The sequence below is a fragment of the Magallana gigas genome, chromosome 3 (genome assembly GCF_963853765.1).
Source record: "Magallana gigas chromosome 3, xbMagGiga1.1, whole genome shotgun sequence".
NCBI classification, from domain to species: Eukaryota; Metazoa; Mollusca; class Bivalvia; order Ostreida; family Ostreidae; genus Magallana; species Magallana gigas.
The window spans coordinates 29,815,824-29,835,824 of record NC_088855.1 but is presented as its reverse complement, the minus strand read 5'-3'; the positions used below and the strand labels follow the sequence as shown (position 1 = coordinate 29,835,824).

Sequence of the window (20,001 nt, the reverse complement as noted above, 5' to 3'; positions counted from 1 at the left end):
TAGAAGGTCTACACGCTGAATTTCTAGCGCATTTATTATTTCCTATATTGTATACATTTTACAAGACTAGTTCGTATATATTGCACTTAAACAACGTGCTTTGTTGTGACTAAAATGATTCAGTGGTTCGAGTACCAGATATTATGTAACCTTATAGTACTAGGCTTTTTAGGTTGTTAAATATTCAAAACTGCATGAATAAAGCTCGAAATTGCGCTTTTGCAAACTTAATTAATAACATTATCAAATAAATTTAATCGCGGGATAAAATATAAATTTGAAATTGTATTTCGGGACTAAACCATTTACACTATCTCATCCCCATCTTTACAACGCACACAAATATTGCATATGAATTTAATCTTTAATCGATTATGAAACATTAAAACAATGATTAACAAACAGTGAATGATATTTATCACAGCATTAACCATAACAAAGTATAATATAATGAGAAAACATGTCATGTTACAAGTGAACACATTCTATGAGGTAAAAATTAGTAACAATGTAAACAATTGCCATATAAATACAAACATTCTTAATATGAGCGATATGCCAATGTGGAAGATTGACTTATATGGATGAAGAATTCATTTGTAATTTATAATCCCTAGAAATCATGGTCAAATCAAGTAATTTCTCACCAGGTATAAGTATAGTATATGTTTTTAATGCAATGTATCATAAAGACAAACGCATAATTATATGAAAGACAGTGGTAAATCAAACACAATATGTCATAAGGTAAGGATCATGGGACTCTACGTTTTGGATTACTTCAATTTTGATTTCCGGTTAAAAGAAAAAGATACTTTCATTTATATAATATCCACATCGTCAGATACCCAAAATTGGTTTGATTCTCCGTCTGATTTTTCACTTGGTCCATTATTATTTGATAAAAGCAAAGTTTAATTTAAATTCACGGAGAATTATTTTTTTTAATCTAGCGCGGTGATATTAATGTTCAGCGATGACATCTAATGTCCATGGGCGTGCAGATTTCTATACTGACATCTTCGCTAGCCAAGGGTTTCTGCGATACACTACATGCATATATGTTCCTTCTGTTTTCGAACGTAGTGTGTCGGAAACAATTGGCTCGCAAAGATGCCTTATTCAGAGACTTGCAAAGAGCATACAAAAATGTGGAGATACAAATATAATGCAAAAATGTTCTTCCAATATAACATCATATAATATACATTGTATATTGTTTCGGTTCCAAACAGTCTTGATTGCTCTTCAAATTTATCTGTTACGTATACAATATACTGTAATAGCTTCTCTTCTTTGGAATGTGTCTAACCGCAGCTGGTATTCAAACCATACTTTTGTTGATGATATACACATGATAAAACATGATTTCGCAGAGAAAGTGATACACATTAAATATTTGGAAATAATTGTTCGGATGGATGACTTTAGTATTCAATGTCAGAGAAGAGAAAATTACAAAAAATTTGGTCGTAAAGAGCAATCTGAAGAAATAGCAAGATAAATACCGACATATAATCAAATTCGATTTGAAATATTTCTGATCGGCAATGTACACTAGGGAAAAAAATAGCTGTCCACACTTTTGTTGTTGCTGTTTTTCACAAGACAAAGAAAAAAAAGATCCAAAACTGCAATTTTGAAATAAATTACATAGCTTCCAAATATTTTCTCAGTACGTTTTGCCGCCTGTCAATCTGCGGTTAACACTCTGTAGGGATTTGCAGGATCTCTCCAAATCATCTATCGCTTCCGGGGAAATATTACGGCAAAACGATACGTCCAGGGTCCGAAGCCGTTTGCTGTACATCTGCAGAAACCGGATGCTCTTGTCGGTCAGGTTGTCACAACTGGAAAGGTTCAAGTTGTTCAAGCGCGGGAGTCGCCTCGCAATGGCCTCGACCGCATCGTCTGTGATAGACGCACATTTCGATAGCACGAGGTGTTCAAGACTTGGATTGGCGGCCGACAGAGCAAGCACTGTGGTATCAGTAATGGGAATCATGTCTAGATTCAAGTAACGAAGCTCCTGGAATTTCAATACTTGAACTAACCCAATGTCAGTCAGTCCAAGACAAACCGATAAATCAAGATCACGCAACTTTGAGAGGTTGCATAGTTTGTATCTAAGAAGTTCCTTTTCTATGATTTCTTCTTTCATCTTTTGCACTTTCATTTTCTCTTCTTTTAAAGTTGGTTTGCGAAATATGGTTGTGCTTTCGTAATTTTTGTTACAACCTTCCTCTAAAGGCTTCTGTTCATCAATGTTTAGCTCAAATCCAAGAACCCCCAGGTCCGTAATCTTCTTGCACCAAGCAAGACGTAGAAATTGAATATTCTTTAGATTTTTGGTAATTTCAAAAATACTGTGATTTGTGAGACTTGTGCAAGAACCCAGGTCCAAATGCACAATAAATGGATGTATGGAGCAAAGCTTTTCCAGAAGTCCGTCCGTAATCAAGGAGCAACAACTCAAATTAACATGAGTCAAAGGCATACTGGCGTTTGCGCACAGTCCAGCCTCTATACCGAATGAGGTCACCTGATACAAGTCGGACATTTCAATGGTCTGCAGTTGTGATAGATACGAGAGCTTCCGAATGGAGTGAGCGGTGACATTGCGACACCGGTTCAAAGCAAGGCTTTGGAGCTGGGTCAGATTTGCTGCTATGGCACCAATCCCAGGGTCAGCAACACCATGGCAGTCCCTGATGTCAAGAATTTTAAGAGATTTTTGCTTGTGGCTCAAAGCAACAATTCCTTTATCTTCTATCTCTTTGCAAGCCACCAAACGCAACTCTTGCAAATGAAGATTTGGAACATTTGCAAGAGTTTCCAAAGCGTAATCGTTGATTTGGTTTCGACTTAAATCTATTGTAGTTAAAGTCGACGCCTGTAAACCTACGAAATCAATAAAATTTTCAAAAGTTAGCACTGCGCTGCTAACGAGTTTGGATTTAGCTCTTGGAATGTAATGGTCACTGCTAAACACAATGTGGGACCCAACTAACCAAATCTTCTCCACGTTATGACAGATTGTCACGATTCTGTTAAATGTGACGTCAGAAAGCTGACGTACTGATGATAAATTCAATTCTTTCACGTTTTTCAGAGTATCTCTCAAAAGCTGAAGGTCTGTGTTTCTCTCCAAAAGCCGCCCAGACAAAAATATACTGTTGCAGTTCGTAAGGTCAATGCTGGTAAGATTGATACAGCTGGAGAGAATCTCTACGAAGGTGCTCTCGGTAATGTTGCAAGATTTAAACGAAAGCGACCTCAGACTGTCGCTCAGTTGTTTACATGACCTCAGTAGGACGTGCTTGGTGTTCATGGAATTGTCGAGCTGACTGAGCGTCAGGTGTGATAAGCGCCGGTGGCTGATGGACGACAAAGGGACGTACTGGGTGTCCCCGTTAAAGTGCAGCATGACATCCTTTTGCAGAATGGGGTCCAGGGAGGCTTCGTACCAAGTCTTGCACACAAGGGCAGCCTCCTTGCGGTCAGATACATTCAGGAAACGCAGTATATGCGTTACAACCTGAAATTAAGATACAAAGAATGAATGTTCTTGTGATGTCATTATTCTCACAAGATTTCACAATAAAATTTAATTTGATGTCAAAACAAGTTAATGATTTACCAGAGCTTCTTAGAAATGCATATGACAAAATAATTCCGAATGATGAAAAAGTATCGGTATATTTACATTGTATAATGAAGGTGATGATTTACATTTACATATGTAATTTTACTGTAACGTTAGCAGACAGTAATTATATATGCACAGAGTAATCTTGATAAACTTAAATTGATAAAATTTTATTTTGATTGATTCCAACAAAAATAAGATTCTGATATTTACATAAGAAAACGGGGAGACATTTTAATCATGATTCTATTTTTGAAAGTAAACAAATAGATTGTGTTTATTTTTAAATATGTATTTAGGAATTAATTTATTTCAATGCAACTGGAACATTTTTTTAACACTCAAGGCCATCTATACAAAAAGGTAATCAACACACATTCAAATTACAGGATTCTTTTTAGTGCAACCAATCATTAGTACAGCTTTTCATGTCTTGACCACTCAATCAAAAAAATCTTAATGTATGTCTATAGTAGATTTGTGATTTAAATTGGGGAATTTTAAACCGTACAGCTTTTCACTATCTCTTTGTAAGTGTGAGTTTTACACCAAACTGAAATATGAAAATCAATCTCCATATAAGGTTCATGTGCGGATCCAGAACATTTTTCGGGGGGGGGGGGTGTCCGATGGTTACTTAAATTTTTCGAGGGGGGGGGGGGGAGACAGGCATATTTTTGTGATTTTTTTTTTAATGTAAATTAAAAGAAATTTGAATTTGAAAGGGGGGTCAAGACCCCCCTGTCCCCCGATCCGCGCATGAAGTTTATCATTAATTTCTTCAGTTCTTCATGGAAAACGCTCAAATTCTGCAACATTGTCGAGACTTTTGATATTACATTGTATCAAAAATATCATGTACAGACTACAAACTCCTGTGAATCCTTCCAATCATTTAAAATGTAGCAAAATTACAAACGCAATTATAGGTAACTGCTATATAAGTATAAATCAAAGTTATATTGTGTGGCTGAGAATGCTATAATATGCAAATTCCTTCAAATTAACCAAGCATTTAAATAAGCCTTATAATTATTTTAAAACATGTAAAAAGGTGCACTTTTTTTCGAGTATGAAAATTTACAAAATGGAAAGGCATAACGTTACTAATTAAGCTTTATTACACTATAGCTGTAATCACCTGATTTGCAGTTTGGGGGGGGGGGGGGGTATGGTTAATTGACCATACTGGCCTCAATATATGTACATATACAATATATAACGGAAATACGAATCTAACGAATGTACATATACTAACGTCCCTGCCCTGTAATCCGAGACTCGGGGGTTAAAGTCAGAGGAATCTCGGATTAACGTCCCTGATCTGATGAGCTGGATGCTATACTGCAGTACAGTGTATATTATTACTATATACTTCGCCCCGTAGAGAACATCTGATTCGGTACACTTGGTACCAATAAAAATAGGCAGAGAGAGAGAGAGAGAGAGGGAGAGAGAGAGAGCCTTGAGAGAGAGAGATGATAAAATCTGGGACATGCATCTTTTTATGAATGTACATCTTTAGTTTGTAAACATACCTCTTGTGGAAGCGACCCAGCCATTTAAAATTGACAGTTTGTTCACATTTCCTATGTAATTGTAGTTTATTTTCTGTGCAGCCTGTACAATGAATGTCAACCGATTGTTTACACAACACCGATAACATTCGTTACTTTTCAATTCGTGGTTCGTCAACAAGCCAAAATTCCAATGCAACCCGAAAGTCATGAAAAATTCACATGTGATGATCATGTGACTAGCAATGACGAAAACACAATAATTTACGGTTATATAATTTCCCGATTTTTATGCATGAAATTAAGATATATAAAACACATACTATATTGAGCTTTGATTTTAATCTATTATTGTTAATTTTACATGTAACGTTAAACATAGGCCTATATAGATATATTTGTTATGAAAATCACGTGATCACTAGCACTTTCCAGAAAATCTAAAAATGGCGTCGTCCATAACAATACCCCGGCGCTTGCCGTTACTTTTGGTTAAAGACAGCGTTCTTTTGCCAGGATCGTCGATGCGAATTCCGGTGAAAAGCATGAAAAAGTAATGTTTAATTTGCATAAGATATGTAAAAAATATTTGACAAACAATTAATAATGTTTAAATGATAATGATCGATAGCAGTTCAGCTGCATTTGTCAACACTGGTCAAAGGATTTTTTTCGATAGAGTTTCATAGTTTAGAACATTACTGGATATTCTCATGTCAATCAATGAATGTTTAATCTAATTTCAGCCTAATATCTGTTTTATTGATCGATTATGTTTATAACTGCAAATTGTTTATATACCCTGATTCATTATGAAATGTAACGTTATACATAACAAAGTCACAAGCACAGCTGTTGCATGACTGTATCATAGTTGCATGTACTGGTAAATGTAAAAGTCACAGACTTCTAATGACTGGCATACAGGAATTTTCTTAATCATACAAAGCATTCCAAAAATAGTCATGCTGTAATGTTTGAACCAAACATTGACATTGTCATATAGGCTAATTGTATTCAGCGTGTCGGCGCACCCGCACGTCCAAACCATATCTTTCCTTAAAAGTAAAATATTCCTGCAGTAAAACACTCAAATGACATCGATTTTAATTTAATTTAAAGCATTATCGCTTATATAGATGTTGAGAAATATAGAGCTCGATAGTAATTATCTTGTCAGTTTTGATTCATTTGAAACAAAAGTTTTAATGATAGGGGGTAGTGCTTTCTTTATTGTAACAGTAATAAACCAATGTTCTTTGTATTTCATTTGTTATTCATAATTTGATCTTGGATTTTGTTATATTTTGCTATAACTTTGAGCGGCTACAGCTTTGATTTTTATTTCCATAGGACATTACCTAGTAACAATATTTTAAATTTTTAATATGAAATTGACCCTGGTGTCTAGTCTACCCTGGTGTCTAGTATACTCTTGTCAGACCAATCTTGGCCATAAAACGGCATACAGGTTATCAGTGTTTCACAAACGTATACAGTCCGTATATTTACTAATACCAGGGATATGATAATATCTGGATATTGGACTTAATTGTTGAGACAATAGCCCAACTGGCCTAAACATTATAAATCAGGGTATGGGGATGTCCAGTATGTAAATTTACATGTTGAGGCATGTAAATAAATGTTGTCCTAATTGGCTAAATGAGAATGATATAATTTTAAAATGTTTACACACGGAGCCTAAGCTTGGTCAGAGCAAAAAGACCCATGACTTGTAAAGAAATTATCTATTCTTCCATTTCTCAAGCACCTATTCAATTAAATTGTTCTTTATCAAGTGAAAACTTCTTGCCGATTTGAAAAAATATATTAAGCAAGTTTCTTATATGCATATGCGCACAGGGTAACCAATATTATGCTCCCCTCTCCAGAACCCGTACCCTATTACATGATAAATGAATACTTATCCAGAATACGATTTCCACGTGTGCATGCATGATGTTCAGGGCACAGAAGTCTGGCATTGAAATATTTAGAAATATATGTATCTAGCATTGTTTGAAACTAGAATGAAGTTTAATGACAAAAACTTTAAACTGGTTTATACACAAAGAAAACACTTGAAACAAAATATACAGTTTCACAAATTAAATTTAGATTTCTTTCTCTCATTCCTTTATCATTTCTATATTCTCATACATTCAACGTTTCTTATAGTTTTTCTAATGAAAAAGACTTCAAGTGCCTCATTGAAACTAAACTCATTGATGTTCGGATTAATTATAATTTTCTGCTTGTTCACTATTCATTCTGGAAGAGTGAAACATTGTACCCGATGATAATAAAATTGTATAATCGATAAATTAATTCCCAAACAAAATCTGTTGTGCTAGTGCGTTGACACACCGAATACAATTAGCCGTCATTTTGAGCAGAAAATTTCACAAAATTAAATATGTGACAGATTAAATCTTATGCTATTCACTTCTCAGGGTTCCAGAAGAACTATACGTAGGTGTAGAGGTTAATGATACAAATTTACAGTACTAAGTAGTAATACAGCATTTTAATTGACAAATATTGTTTTTAGTATGAACATGGTGAAGAGTCGACTCCTCAGTAGAAGTACACTAAGCAGTACAATTATTGGAGTAGTTCCCACCCAGAGGCTAGATGAAGAGGTAAGACGTTTGAGAGGCTGTAAAAAACTACTTGTGCTCTAAATACTTTAATAGCATGATAAGAAATAATCTGGAAAAAAATAATTTGTCTGATCAAACATTTATGAAGAAGGAATTAGAAATTTGAATGCATTAAAAGTTCAATTGTGAATTGGAAAATGACATTTTAAATGTTTTGAGTGCGTAGCATGCATACACAATTTTGTTTCTACAGGGAGAGGATTTGTCTGCGCTACATTCTATTGGGACAGCTGCAGTAGTGGTGCAGGTCACAGGGACTAACTGGCCAAAACCTGCGTATACTTTGTTAGTGACAGGGCTGTGTCGATTCAAACTGCAGGAACTCCTACAGGAAACTCCATTTCCAGTGGCCACAGTCACACAACTGGATAAACTTCCTGAAGATATTGGTACAAATTTTAATATCTCTAGTCTAGATACTATTAAATATGATTGATTTTGGCATGATTTTATGGAGTAATGTATCCTCCTAGTCTAGATACTGTTTATGATTAGTTTTGGCATGATATTATTGCATGAGTAATGTTTTATTTAACTTTGATAAAATTTTACTTTATTTAGGTGATACCATCAAAGGAGATAATGAGAGTGCTGAGCTTGATGCTCTAGCAGAAAACTTCAGAGAGCAAGCAGCCAAACTTGTAGATATGTTGGACATTTCAATTCCTGTGGTCGCTAAACTCAAGGTAAAAACTATGAAAGATACGGTTACTATCACTCATAAATTTCATACAACATGTCTCATTGTCAACTCCAATTGCTTTTAATGGAGATTCTTGTCTCACCTAATAGTAGTCAGCATTTAGATGGTGGTTGCTTATTGGCACCTCTGACCATGTATCCAGTTTTGCTAAAGCTGCTGCTGTGTAATAGTTTGACATGAATATAACTGAAACTTTCTGATTGTTTAAAAAGTTTGATTTAAGTGCATCACAATGAATTTATTGTGATATCAGTGTTTCATTTGTAAAAAATGTGTATACAGAATTCTTTATGAACTGAAAAAAACCCCAGTTAGAAACATGATTAATGCATTATTCATTTATACCAGTTAGTACATATACTGTACTGTGGAAATGCAGAGGAATAGGGCATTTATTTTCATAGTCTTAAATGTTTTAGAAAATGTTGGAGAGTTTACCAAGCCAGCACTTGCCAGACATCTGTGCAGCCATTGTGAAAGCTTCTTATTCTGAGAAAATCCAGGTGCTGGATGCCGTAGATTTGACAGAGAGATTCAAAAAAGCTCTCCCTCTTCTGATGAGGCAAATTGAAGTAAGAAATCAAAGTATTGAGTACTTGGTAATTATAATTAATTGGACATGAATATTCATTTGAATATTTTGCTGTTAATACCATGCAGATATTGGTTTTGATTTAATCTCTGTCATTCTTCTTGATTTAAAAAATAATGATTACATCATTCGTATTACTTACAAAAAAGTTTTCCTTAAGTTTTAATTATTATGATAACCTCTATAATTTTTTTTTTTTTGTTTGCTTTTGTTAAGGGACTCCGTTTGTTACAAAAGGCAAAGAAAGATAGATTCGAGATTGTGACTCGCAAGGAGGGCGACACGCGGCCAAGTAAAATGCGGCGAACCTTCAGAAGTATAAACACAGAGCTGGACGATGAAGACGATGGGGAGGGGGATGATTCTGTCGACTTGGAGCAGAAAATCAAGTAAGTTAAACTTAATATTTGTGGCCATTTTTAGACTATAATTATCTCCTTGAGATGAAGAGCTTTGTATATGATAAAGTAATTGGAATATATTCAAATTTTTGGTTTTTTTTTTTTTTTTTTTTTTTTTACTAAAGAATAGTTTATAGCTCAAAATCATTTATAAAAAAATAGATAATTTGGTGACCGCTCAGCCTCCTTAAGTCATAGCATAGACATTTATTCAGGTCTATAGCAAAATGATAGAAAGACACAATTTTGATTGAGTAAGAAAATAAGATCTAAGCTGGTAAACACGAGACAATAAACTAATCTCTGAGTACTTGAAATAATTTTGGTGTTGAATGGTAATCTATAAAATTGCACATATGAATTATTATTTGAGGTTGATTTAATTGATTACGGGTACTAGAAGTTATCTACATATATACTATGAAAATGAAGTTTGAATTGATATCACACAGGGCTGCCAATATGCCAGACCATGCTTACAAAGCAGCCATGAAGGAACTGAAAAGGTTGAAGAAGATGCCCCAACAAATGCCAGAGCATGCCTTGATAAGGTACGGTTTAAACTTTTTAAATCACAAAAAATGACTGATGCAAGTTAAAAGAAGTTACACATTTCCCCATTTTTGCAAATGTTGTGACACACAAGAAAAAAACTGATGTATGGTGAATTCCTTTATCTGGTTGAAGATGGTGGTAATAAGTGTTTTCTCTGAAAATTTGATGTAAATGACATCACCATAATGGCAACAGCATATTAAATCAAAATGGTTTTTCTTTTGATTTAAGAAATTATTTGGAGTTAATGGTGGAGCTACCATGGTCCAAGAACAGCAAGGATGCCTTGGATGTTTTACAAGCCAGGTATGTAGGGCTAGTGAAAGTTACTTAGCCATCTATATACACATAGTAACTTCATATCATTTATAACATGTACCAGTAATAATTTAAAATATGTAAATATTAAACAGTTCGCACCATTTGATTCACTGATCATTTACAAGTAAATTTTAAGACTTAGGAACTGCCTTATGGTACAAATATATTGATTTTGTGTGCATCATTTTGTCAACAGTTGTTCCTCTTTTAATACAGGAAAGATTTGGACACCGATCATTACGGACTGGATAAACTGAAAAAGAGAGTGATCGAGTACCTGGCTGTTCGACAGCTTAAGAATTCCTTGAAGGGCCCCATTCTGTGCTTCGTAGGACCCCCAGGGGTGGGGAAGACCAGTGTGGGGAAATCCATTGCTCAGACACTTGGCAGAGAATTCCACAGGTCTGATTATTCATTAAAAAATAATTTTCTTGTAATTGTAGAAAGATTATTAAGTTTTGAAGTTTTGCAGAAGAACATTAAATTCATTTTTGCAGGATTGCTCTTGGAGGAGTATGCGACCAATCAGATATCAGAGGACACAGGAGGACATATATTGGTTCCATGCCAGGAAGGATAATACAGGGTCTACGATTGGTTGGAGTCAACAATCCTGTCTTCCTCCTTGATGAAGTTGATAAACTGGTATAAAAAAAACTTTTCATCTAGTTTCTTGCTAAGAGATATTGTTACATGCACGTGTATTTTATTAACTTAATCACAAACATGTACATGTACAGTTCATTATCAGACATTTAGGTTATGTATACAAAGTGTATCCTTTCAATAGTAATAATTTTTCTGATATTTTCATTGTTAGCCAAAAATATTGTTTAAACTGTAAAGTGAGAATCCACTACATCAGGATTACAGAAAAGTAAAAAATCCATAACATCAGTGATTACAAAGTTGTACCACATCAACCCATCATATTTGTTATGCATTCTATGCACTCTACTATAATAAGGAATGGGATGTTTATACCCAAAATTGAATTTGGTTAGTAGTGTTGTGCATTGAAGTTGTTAGGTAAAGGACAAAAGATAAATTGAAGAGTTATTGTAGGGCAAGTCTCTTCATGGGGACCCTGCAGCAGCCCTGCTAGAAGTTTTGGACCCAGAGCAGAACAACACTTTCACTGACCAGTATCCTTTATCATTTCATCTGTTGGTTAATGTAACTGTTATGTACTCTGATAGTGATAGGATTGTTGAAATGAAGATTTATTTGCACTCTCAATATGTGTTTATGCAGATGGGGAGTACAATCTCAGTTTGCTTCATTTGCTTTTATAGCTTTTTCAGGTATGGGAGTTGCACAAAATCTTTTCGCTTGTGTATGCACATTTTCAACTTTAAAATCATACCGGTAGTTCTGATCCTTATTTTGTCACCTTTGCATTTAGGAAGTTTGCATTCACCATCTCTTTCAGTATTTATGGAATATGACTTTGAGTTTAGCAAGGTTGTGAATGGAAAAAATATTGTTAACATAATTCTCTAGAATGTATATGTATTTTAACTTTTGATGGTTGCTTAAATTATTTTTCATGAAAAAGAACATGTTTTGATCATAAATATTTTAATTCTAAAATATTATTTGTATAATTGAACAAAAACTTTTACCTTGACCCTACTCAGCTATCTAAATGTGCCCTTTGACCTATCACAAGTGTTGTTCATAGCAACAGCTAACAATATGGCCACCATTCCCCCTGCATTGTTGGATAGGATGGAAATCATTCAGATACCAGGCTATACACAGGAAGAGAAAGTCACCATAGCATTGAGGCACCTACTTCCTAAACAGATTACAGAAAACGGGCTAACCCCAGAGCAAATACAGATACCCGAAGACACACTTAAAGTCATTGGTAAACATTTTTAGCTCACCGAGACGAAGTCAAGGAGAGCTTATGCTATACCCTCGGCGTCGGCGTCGGCGGTGGCGTCGGCGTCGGCGTCCGGACCTGGTTAAAGTTTTTGTTGCAGGTCCTGTATTTAAGCTATTATTTGTCCTATCTTCACCAAACTTGCATGGATGATGCATCTGGACCTACTTATGGACTTGAAAGACTTGGATGCTGAATCTGGGTCCTAAATTTCAGATGCTGGAGGAGGTTAAGGTTGTTGGACCAGGTTAAAGTTTTTGTTGCAGGTGCCTTTGATAGCAATATCTTAGTTACTGCTGGTCCGTACTTCACCAAACTTGCATGGATGGTGTGCCTTATGATACTGATGCACCAGACAGGCTTGAGTGCTGAATCTGAGCTATAGGTTTCGGATGCTGAAGAAGGTTAAGGTTTTTGGAGCAGGTTAAAGTTTTTGTTGCGGGTGCCCATTGATAGCAATATCTAAGTTACTACTGGTCCTAACTTCACCAAACTTGTATGGATGATGCGTCTTATGATACTGATGCACCTGACAAGCTTGAATGCTGAATCTGAGCAATAGGTTTCGGATGCTGGAAGAGGTTAAGGTTTTTAGAGCTGGTTAAAGTTTTTGTTGCAGGTGCCCTCTGATGATTATATCTTAGTTACTACTGGTCCTAACTTCACCAAACTTGTATGGATGGTGCGTCTTATGATACTGATGCACCTGACAAGCTTGAATGCTGAATCTGAGCAATAGGTTGCGGATGCTGGAGGAGGTTAAGGTTTTAAGAGCTGGTTAAATAAAGTTTTTGAAACAGGTGCCCTCTGATGATGATATCTTAGTTATTACTTGTCCTTACTTCACCAGACTTCCATGGATGGTGTGTCTTATGATACTGATGCACCTGACAGGCTTGAATGCTGAGTCTGGTTTCGGATGCAGGATAAAGTTCAGTTTTTAGGAACAGGTCACATGTTTAATAGATGATAGTACTATTTCAAACTTGCATAGTTGATTTAACTGTAATATGAATGAATCGCAGAGGTAGCTTCAGATGCAGAGCTTGATCTCCATTATCAAGGATGCTAAAAAATAAATCTTAGTTATTACAGGTCCTAACTTCACCAAACTTTAATGGATGGTGTGTCTTATGATACAGATGCACCTGACAGGCATGGATGCTGAATCTGAGCCATAGGTTGCGGATGCTGGAGGAAGTTAAGGTTTTAATTGCTAGTGCCCTCTGATGATGATATCTTAGTTATTACTGGTCCAAACTTCACCAAACTTGCATGGATGATGCGTCTTATGATACCAATGCACCTGATGGGCTTGAATGCTGAATCTGAGCCATAGGTTTCGGATGCTGGATGAGGTTTAGTTTTTTGGAACAGGTCACATGTTTTATAGATGATAGCTTGCATAGTTGATTTAACTTTATTATAAATTAAATGCAGAGGTTGCTTCAGATGCAGAGCCTGATCTCCATTATCAAGGATGCTAAAGAAATCTCCTACCTCACTCAAACCAGCTCGATAGATAGATGTGTTTGTTGATATTAAAATGATATAACATGATTCCTATGATATAGTATTGTATGATATTAAACAATATTGTTTGATATGATAATATATGATATCTAATGTTATATTATAAAAAGTTATACGATAAGATATGATATTGTATCAATTTTTTTGATATTTTATATGATATTGTATCATGATATTGTTATGTATAGTATTGTATATAATGATACAATATTGTATATTATTATATTGTATTTTTAATTTATTATTTTATCACATGATACAATTACATAAGATATTGCAAAATATTATATTGTATCCTATGATACAATATTGTATATTATATAATATTGTATCATACAATATTGTATAATATGATATTGGTTTCAGTAATATAGAATTATATCACATGAAATTGTATAATATGATATTGTAATATTATATAATATTGTATCATACGATATTGTATGATATGATATTGGTTTATATGATATATTATCATATCACATGAAATTGTATTATATGATATTGTAATATATATTATTGTGTCATATGATACAATATGTATAATATAATAATGTATTTTATAATATTTTACTTTATCACATAATATTGTATCATTTGATAAGATACAATGTTGGAATCAAATTATATTGACGTATTATATGATATAATATCATATAATGTATCAAATATGTTTCAGTGTCATTCAATACAATATATTATACAATATAATATCATGTTTCAATGTTATGTTGTATTATGTAATATGATATTGTAATATAATACTATATTGTATTATATTTTATGATATTGTATTATGTGATCAAATACAATAAGGTATAGCACAATACAATGTCATATCATACGTTACAATATCATATCTCATTATTGTTTATTATGGTATTTTATTGTATTATATGATATATATTATAAATATGACATGATGCAATATTTCATTTTATATCATTGTATTGAATAACATATGAACATGTGATTATCATAAAAAAATTTATCAGATGATATACGATATTTTGTCAAAACAGAATCCATGAATATCCAAGGTCATAAAGTATGATTTTCATATAAAATGATAAAGGTGGTCTTATGAAGGTGATGTCTCATAAGGGTGATGCTCCGTCTCGGTGAGCTTAGTAATCTATGATTACCTATGTTTTTAATATGTAAAGCAACAGCAGAGAAAAAACTGTTACAATGTATGTACAATTTGATGTGCATTACTTTGAAATCACTATTCAATTATTCATTTTTAATTTCTGTTTGTTTGAGTTAATCATACAAAAGTGTTCCACTGGTATCTTGAATAACATGGATATGTCAGTAGTGAAATAGACGCCCCAACAACTTATTCTTTCAGTATTTTTACCTTGAAGATTTTTCTCAGTCACATAGAGCTTAAAGATAAGAAGATTTAACTGTATTATCATAGTTGCTAAATGCACACAGGAGGCTGGGGTGGTACATTGTATATCCTAGGATATCTTAAAGATCTTGGTCCCATAGAGTTTATGTTTGTCTTTATTTATAGTTGCCAAGTACACTCGGGAGGCTGGGGTGAGGACCCTGGAGCGAAGGATTGGGGGTGTGTGTCGGGCTGTGGCTGTCAGGGTGGCAGAACATGCCTCCAAAGCCAAACACGAGAAGATGGATGTCGGGGCAGACAAAAAGCAGGTCACCAACACCAACCTGCCTGCCGCTTTATCACAAGATGTGTCCACCCTGGCCCATCCTCCAGAAATGCCTATAGTGATTGATGAAACAGCTTTGGAAGATATTCTTGGGGTAAGGTGACAAGCAAGCTTTCTTACAGTTAACAATATATTTCTAGATTTTCTCCAAAGTTTTCAGTTTTATTAATTGGCCTTATCTATTCATTTTACTGTTTATTCCGTCACTTTGACATAATGACATTTGTAGTATATGTACAGATGTTTATAACTCAGTTATTAACTGATTTTGAATGTACAAGTATTCTTGTTAAGCCCCCTGCATATGAGAGTGAAGTGTCCCAGAGACTTGGACAGCCAGGTGTAGCTGTGGGGTTGGCATGGACCCCCATGGGTGGGGAGATCATGTTTGTAGAGGCCTCACAGATGGACGGGGAGGGCAAGGTGACCTTGACAGGACAACTCGGGGATGTGATGAAGGAGTCAGCAGAGCTTGCCATGAACTGGGTCAGGTCCCATGCAAAAAGGGTGAGTGTATAATTCTGAAGTTGTTTAATCCTTTGATAGGAGTCAATGCAAAACACACTGAAGTTTCATGACCTCCTAAATCATGGCTAAATGTACTATGAGTACATTGTAGTACCAGATGTATATTTTTGTCACATATCAGTAGGGCAAATCACTTTGTACTAGGTTTATTTTTAATGCATAGGACTCATAAAGGATGTGTTGATGATATTTATTTAAAATTTCTAAACCTAACGTATTGACACTGTAATCATTTCAATATCAGCTTGGCATTGAGAAGGAAAAGAAATTATTGGAGAAAAAGGACATCCACATCCACTTCCCTGCTGGAGCAGTCGGAAAAGACGGTCCATCTGCTGGAGTTACCATAGCAACTGTGTTGGTGTCATTGTTTAGTAAGAAGTGTGTCAGGTCAGATGTGGCAATGACAGGGGAGATAACTCTCAGAGGACTAGTATTACCGGTACGTTATTGTGTAATATTTATACAACAAGTACATGTGACATTTTGTTGTTCGATTTGATTGGTGGTCATGACTTTTGAAAATGGCTGCCACAGTTAAGCATTAGAATCTGCATGCGTTGGTGAAATGTAAGATTGTATGGTTCATACCAGTTTTGTGATACTGTGGTTTCATTAATATTCAAGGGTATCAATTTTTGTGGATAAAATGAAAATCACAGTTTCAAGGATACGTAAATTCGTGGCCAATGACCCTATCAATACAAAATGTTAATAGAAATTGCACTTCAATCAAAACTTAATTTCGTGGATCAACTTAATAACAAAATCCACGAAAATTGGTATTCAACGAATATTGATGAAACCACAGTAAACAAAGAAAGATAAAATGAAATAGGCTAGAAACATTAAACTTTGTTACATTATATTGGTATTGTCTTTCAGTGTCAAAAACTTTGATTAAACAAATCTATAAATCTTTTATTTGGACAATACAAAATTTAGTATATGTAACTGTATTGATATGAACTCTTTCTACAATAACTTCATTTATGATCAATTCATAGCAGCTTGGTGTATCAAAAAGAAATGAAATACTGTATACTGGGGAATACTCACCCCTGTTTTATTTGCCCCTCTCCCCCTTGGTGTCAGCGAGCAAATCTAAGACTGAGCAAATTCCAATGTCTCAAATTATCTCTCTTCAAACACAACTGTGTCTGGTTAAATTCAAGACGGGGCAAAATTTTTGGCAAGACTAGTGTCTAAGGGTGAAAATTACATGGGGCAAAAAAACTCTTATACAGTACTTCACTTTGTTGTAGTTAACTCATTCCAGAAAATCAGAAAATGTCCAAATGTGATATTTATGCATGATACTCATATATCCAATGGTGATATCTATGTTCATTTGTTTGTTTTCATGTAGGTTGGTGGGATCAAGGAGAAAGTATTAGCAGCACACAGGGCGGGGATCAGGAGAATCATAATGCCGTACAGGAACGAAAAGGACCTACTCGAAATCCCCAACAATATCAGGGTAGATAAACCATTACATGTACTGGTTATACATGTACTAATCTATTAAAAGAACACAAACAGACACTAAATTGAAGCAAAATAACTTAAGCAGGCAGCATGCAGATTAACAATTATTTGACAAATCTAGTAATTAATGCATGATTACAAAATCATATTTTTCCCTCAGGAATGTGCATGATCATGAGCTGGGGTTTTTTTTGGGTGGGGGAGGTATTCAAAGAAGACTTTGTATTCCTGAATGATGAACAGTATTTTGATTTCTTTTATTTTTACAATTTCAGCAAGAGCTAACTGTTGTCTTGGCCCATACATTGGATGATGTGATACAAGACGCATTCAATGGGGAGTTCACACTCATGAAGGAACAGCCTGCCACAAGCAAACTTTGATGTGCAGAGGGGAGTACACACCAATACCGCTATGACTGAACAGCCATTTGGCAGGATCAGAGTCTAGACAGCAAACTGCTAATGTGTAGATCATCCAGCTGATTGAGATGCAATTAATTACATGAAGTTAATGAAAATCCAAATATTCAGTGCTTTTGATAGGCTGATTGAGATGCAATTAATTACATGTACATGAAGTTAATGAAAATCCAAATATTCAGTGCTTTTGAATTGTACTGTGTTTACAAATATATCAGCTAGAGCAGCATTGTTAATCAAATGCAGTTGAAAGTTGTTTTTGAATCAAACTAAATTTAAGTAGCTATCAAATATACCCAAATTAAGCCTTCTTTATTTTGATTTTCAAGTGATATACTTAAGTCAGTGATAGTTCTTTTAGATATATGTTCACGGATAATTTTGATGCAAATGTTGAATATTTCTCGGTATATATATTTCTCAAAATATGAATGACATCAAAAGCACTTGTTAAAGGCGAGAAATATTGGAGACAATGAAGTTCTGACAAATTTTCAAGAAAGTATATCACATAAATAAAAGTTGATTTACAGTACATCATATCCAGTTACAGGTATTGTAATTAGATATTATTTAAAAAGTAATTTATATTGTTAAACAGATTTATGCACAAGAAGTTTTAAGCACAAGTAATGAATGAATCATATGGTATCATTTTATTTTTCGGAAATAATTATTTGCTTTTGTTAATTATCAAAAATCACACGTACAATTACAAATCTCTTTTTTAAAATCATAGTTACCTATTTTGAATTATGGATACCTTAGAAATAGTGTCTGATTTATATTGTTGATTGTGAGTTGTCTTTTAATCCTGTTACATATATTATTTGTTATATTTAAACGATTGATTACAATCAATTAAAGTCTAAAGGAATTCTTGCCAACTTTCTTAAATTTTATTATTTTTCATGGACATGTATACCGGTAATGTGACATCATACTTATGCGACAGGCCAAAAGTACAGACTTCACTTGTACATCCTACCAAAAGTCCAATATCTTTTTAAAATGTCTCTAATGCCAGGGCCTAATTAGGACTATATTATAGATTTAATCACGCCAATATCGTAATGGTCACCTTATGATAATCAAAGAATGATTCCTTATTGCTTATATATTTATGATTTTCAGTAATTTCATAAATTAAATATTAAATTATTGACATTTTAAAGTTGCAATGTATTTTCATTTCGAGTAATGTATGCACCCCCTCCCCTGCACTTGCGCCATTATTACGTCATTTGAATCATTGTCGAAATTATAAAAGCACACGTGTTCGATATACATGCAAAGTAGGACAGCCCTACATGTATCTGTGACAAAATAATTGTGAAATTCTTTTAAAAAATAACCCTTTTTTTTTATAGCTCTTGGAGTTTTAGATATTTCATATTGACCTCTCCACAGCAGCGGTGGAAATTATGTTATTGTTTTCAACTATCGAAAACAACGCCAACGGTCGCAAATTATGTTTGAAGAGAAAAATATTGCCTACATGTATTAGATATTCTCACAATCTAGAGCGATCGATGTTTAACAAAGGTATTTCGATCACATACATGTAATCGATTTTACGGCCACATTATTATTCATAATAATGTCAATTTTTTGGCTAAAAGCTTTTTTTGCTAACCACTTTATCCTTTTTTAAATGTACTATCAATTAAATCGGTGATTTTCATTGGCTGCTGGCCGAAATTTCCGGAGTTATGCTATCAATCAATACATGTAGCGTTCACAAACTTCCGGCCTTGTGAAAACTAAAAAAAAAGAAAACTGAGTTTTTGTATGCAAGTCGTTGTACCATATATACATCACAATGTTGATGCTTCCATTTTCTCCCGTACTTGAGCATTATTGGGTTTGCTGGTACACCAAATATGAAGGTTTTATGGTAACACCAAGTCCGATTCAATTGGTTGTTTACACGACAATATTCCAGACTTGGATTTGAATTTTTTTTATTAATCGATTTTTCTGCCTGGGAGAGAATGTACCACTTATTTTAAGACGTTAAAATTGCACTTAAGGTAAAGAGAATTCAGAT

At 34.3% G+C, this 20,001-nt stretch overlaps 2 protein-coding genes across 2 annotated transcripts; one reads left to right on the top strand and one right to left on the bottom strand.

The window, feature by feature from the left end:
* Positions 1 to 343: 343 nt before the first annotated feature.
* LOC105346722 (uncharacterized) lies at positions 344 to 5,373 on the bottom strand. The gene is made up of 2 exons (XM_011455432.4): positions 5,188 to 5,373; positions 344 to 3,538 (listed from the first exon to the last, which is right to left on the bottom strand). The coding sequence occupies exons 1-2, from the start codon at positions 5,209 to 5,211 to the stop codon at positions 1,673 to 1,675; spliced, it is 1,890 nt and encodes a 629-aa protein (XP_011453734.3). The 5' UTR covers positions 5,212 to 5,373; the 3' UTR covers positions 344 to 1,672.
* Positions 5,374 to 5,560: 187 nt separating this feature from the next.
* On the top strand, positions 5,561 to 18,833 carry LOC105346721 (lon protease homolog 2, peroxisomal). Its single transcript, XM_011455431.4, has 17 exons — positions 5,561 to 5,719; positions 7,721 to 7,811; positions 8,026 to 8,221; positions 8,394 to 8,518; positions 8,955 to 9,107; positions 9,344 to 9,516; positions 9,981 to 10,079; positions 10,315 to 10,389; positions 10,621 to 10,806; positions 10,902 to 11,049; positions 11,470 to 11,549; positions 12,045 to 12,277; positions 15,354 to 15,607; positions 15,808 to 16,020; positions 16,286 to 16,483; positions 17,411 to 17,521; positions 17,805 to 18,833. The coding sequence occupies exons 1-17, from the start codon at positions 5,613 to 5,615 to the stop codon at positions 17,910 to 17,912; spliced, it is 2,550 nt and encodes an 849-aa protein (XP_011453733.3). The 5' UTR covers positions 5,561 to 5,612; the 3' UTR covers positions 17,913 to 18,833.
* The last annotated feature ends 1,168 nt before the right edge of the window (positions 18,834 to 20,001 follow it).

Bases quoted from the DNA above. Each gene is read 5' to 3' on its own strand.
- LOC105346722 (XM_011455432.4), bottom strand. From the start codon at position 5,211: ATGGCTGGGTCGCTTCCACAAGAG. The intron at 3,539-5,187 runs GTATGTTTACAA...TCTTAATTTCAG, and splicing joins CTGGGTCGCTTCCACAAGAG to GTTGTAACGCATATACTGCG.
- LOC105346721 (XM_011455431.4), top strand. From the start codon at position 5,613: ATGGCGTCGTCCATAACAATACCCCGGCGCTTGCCGTTACTTTTGGTT. The intron at 10,390-10,620 runs GTATGTAGGGCT...CTTTTAATACAG, and splicing joins TTGGATGTTTTACAAGCCAG to GAAAGATTTGGACACCGATC. The intron at 16,484-17,410 runs GTACGTTATTGT...GTTTTCATGTAG, and splicing joins TCAGAGGACTAGTATTACCG to GTTGGTGGGATCAAGGAGAA.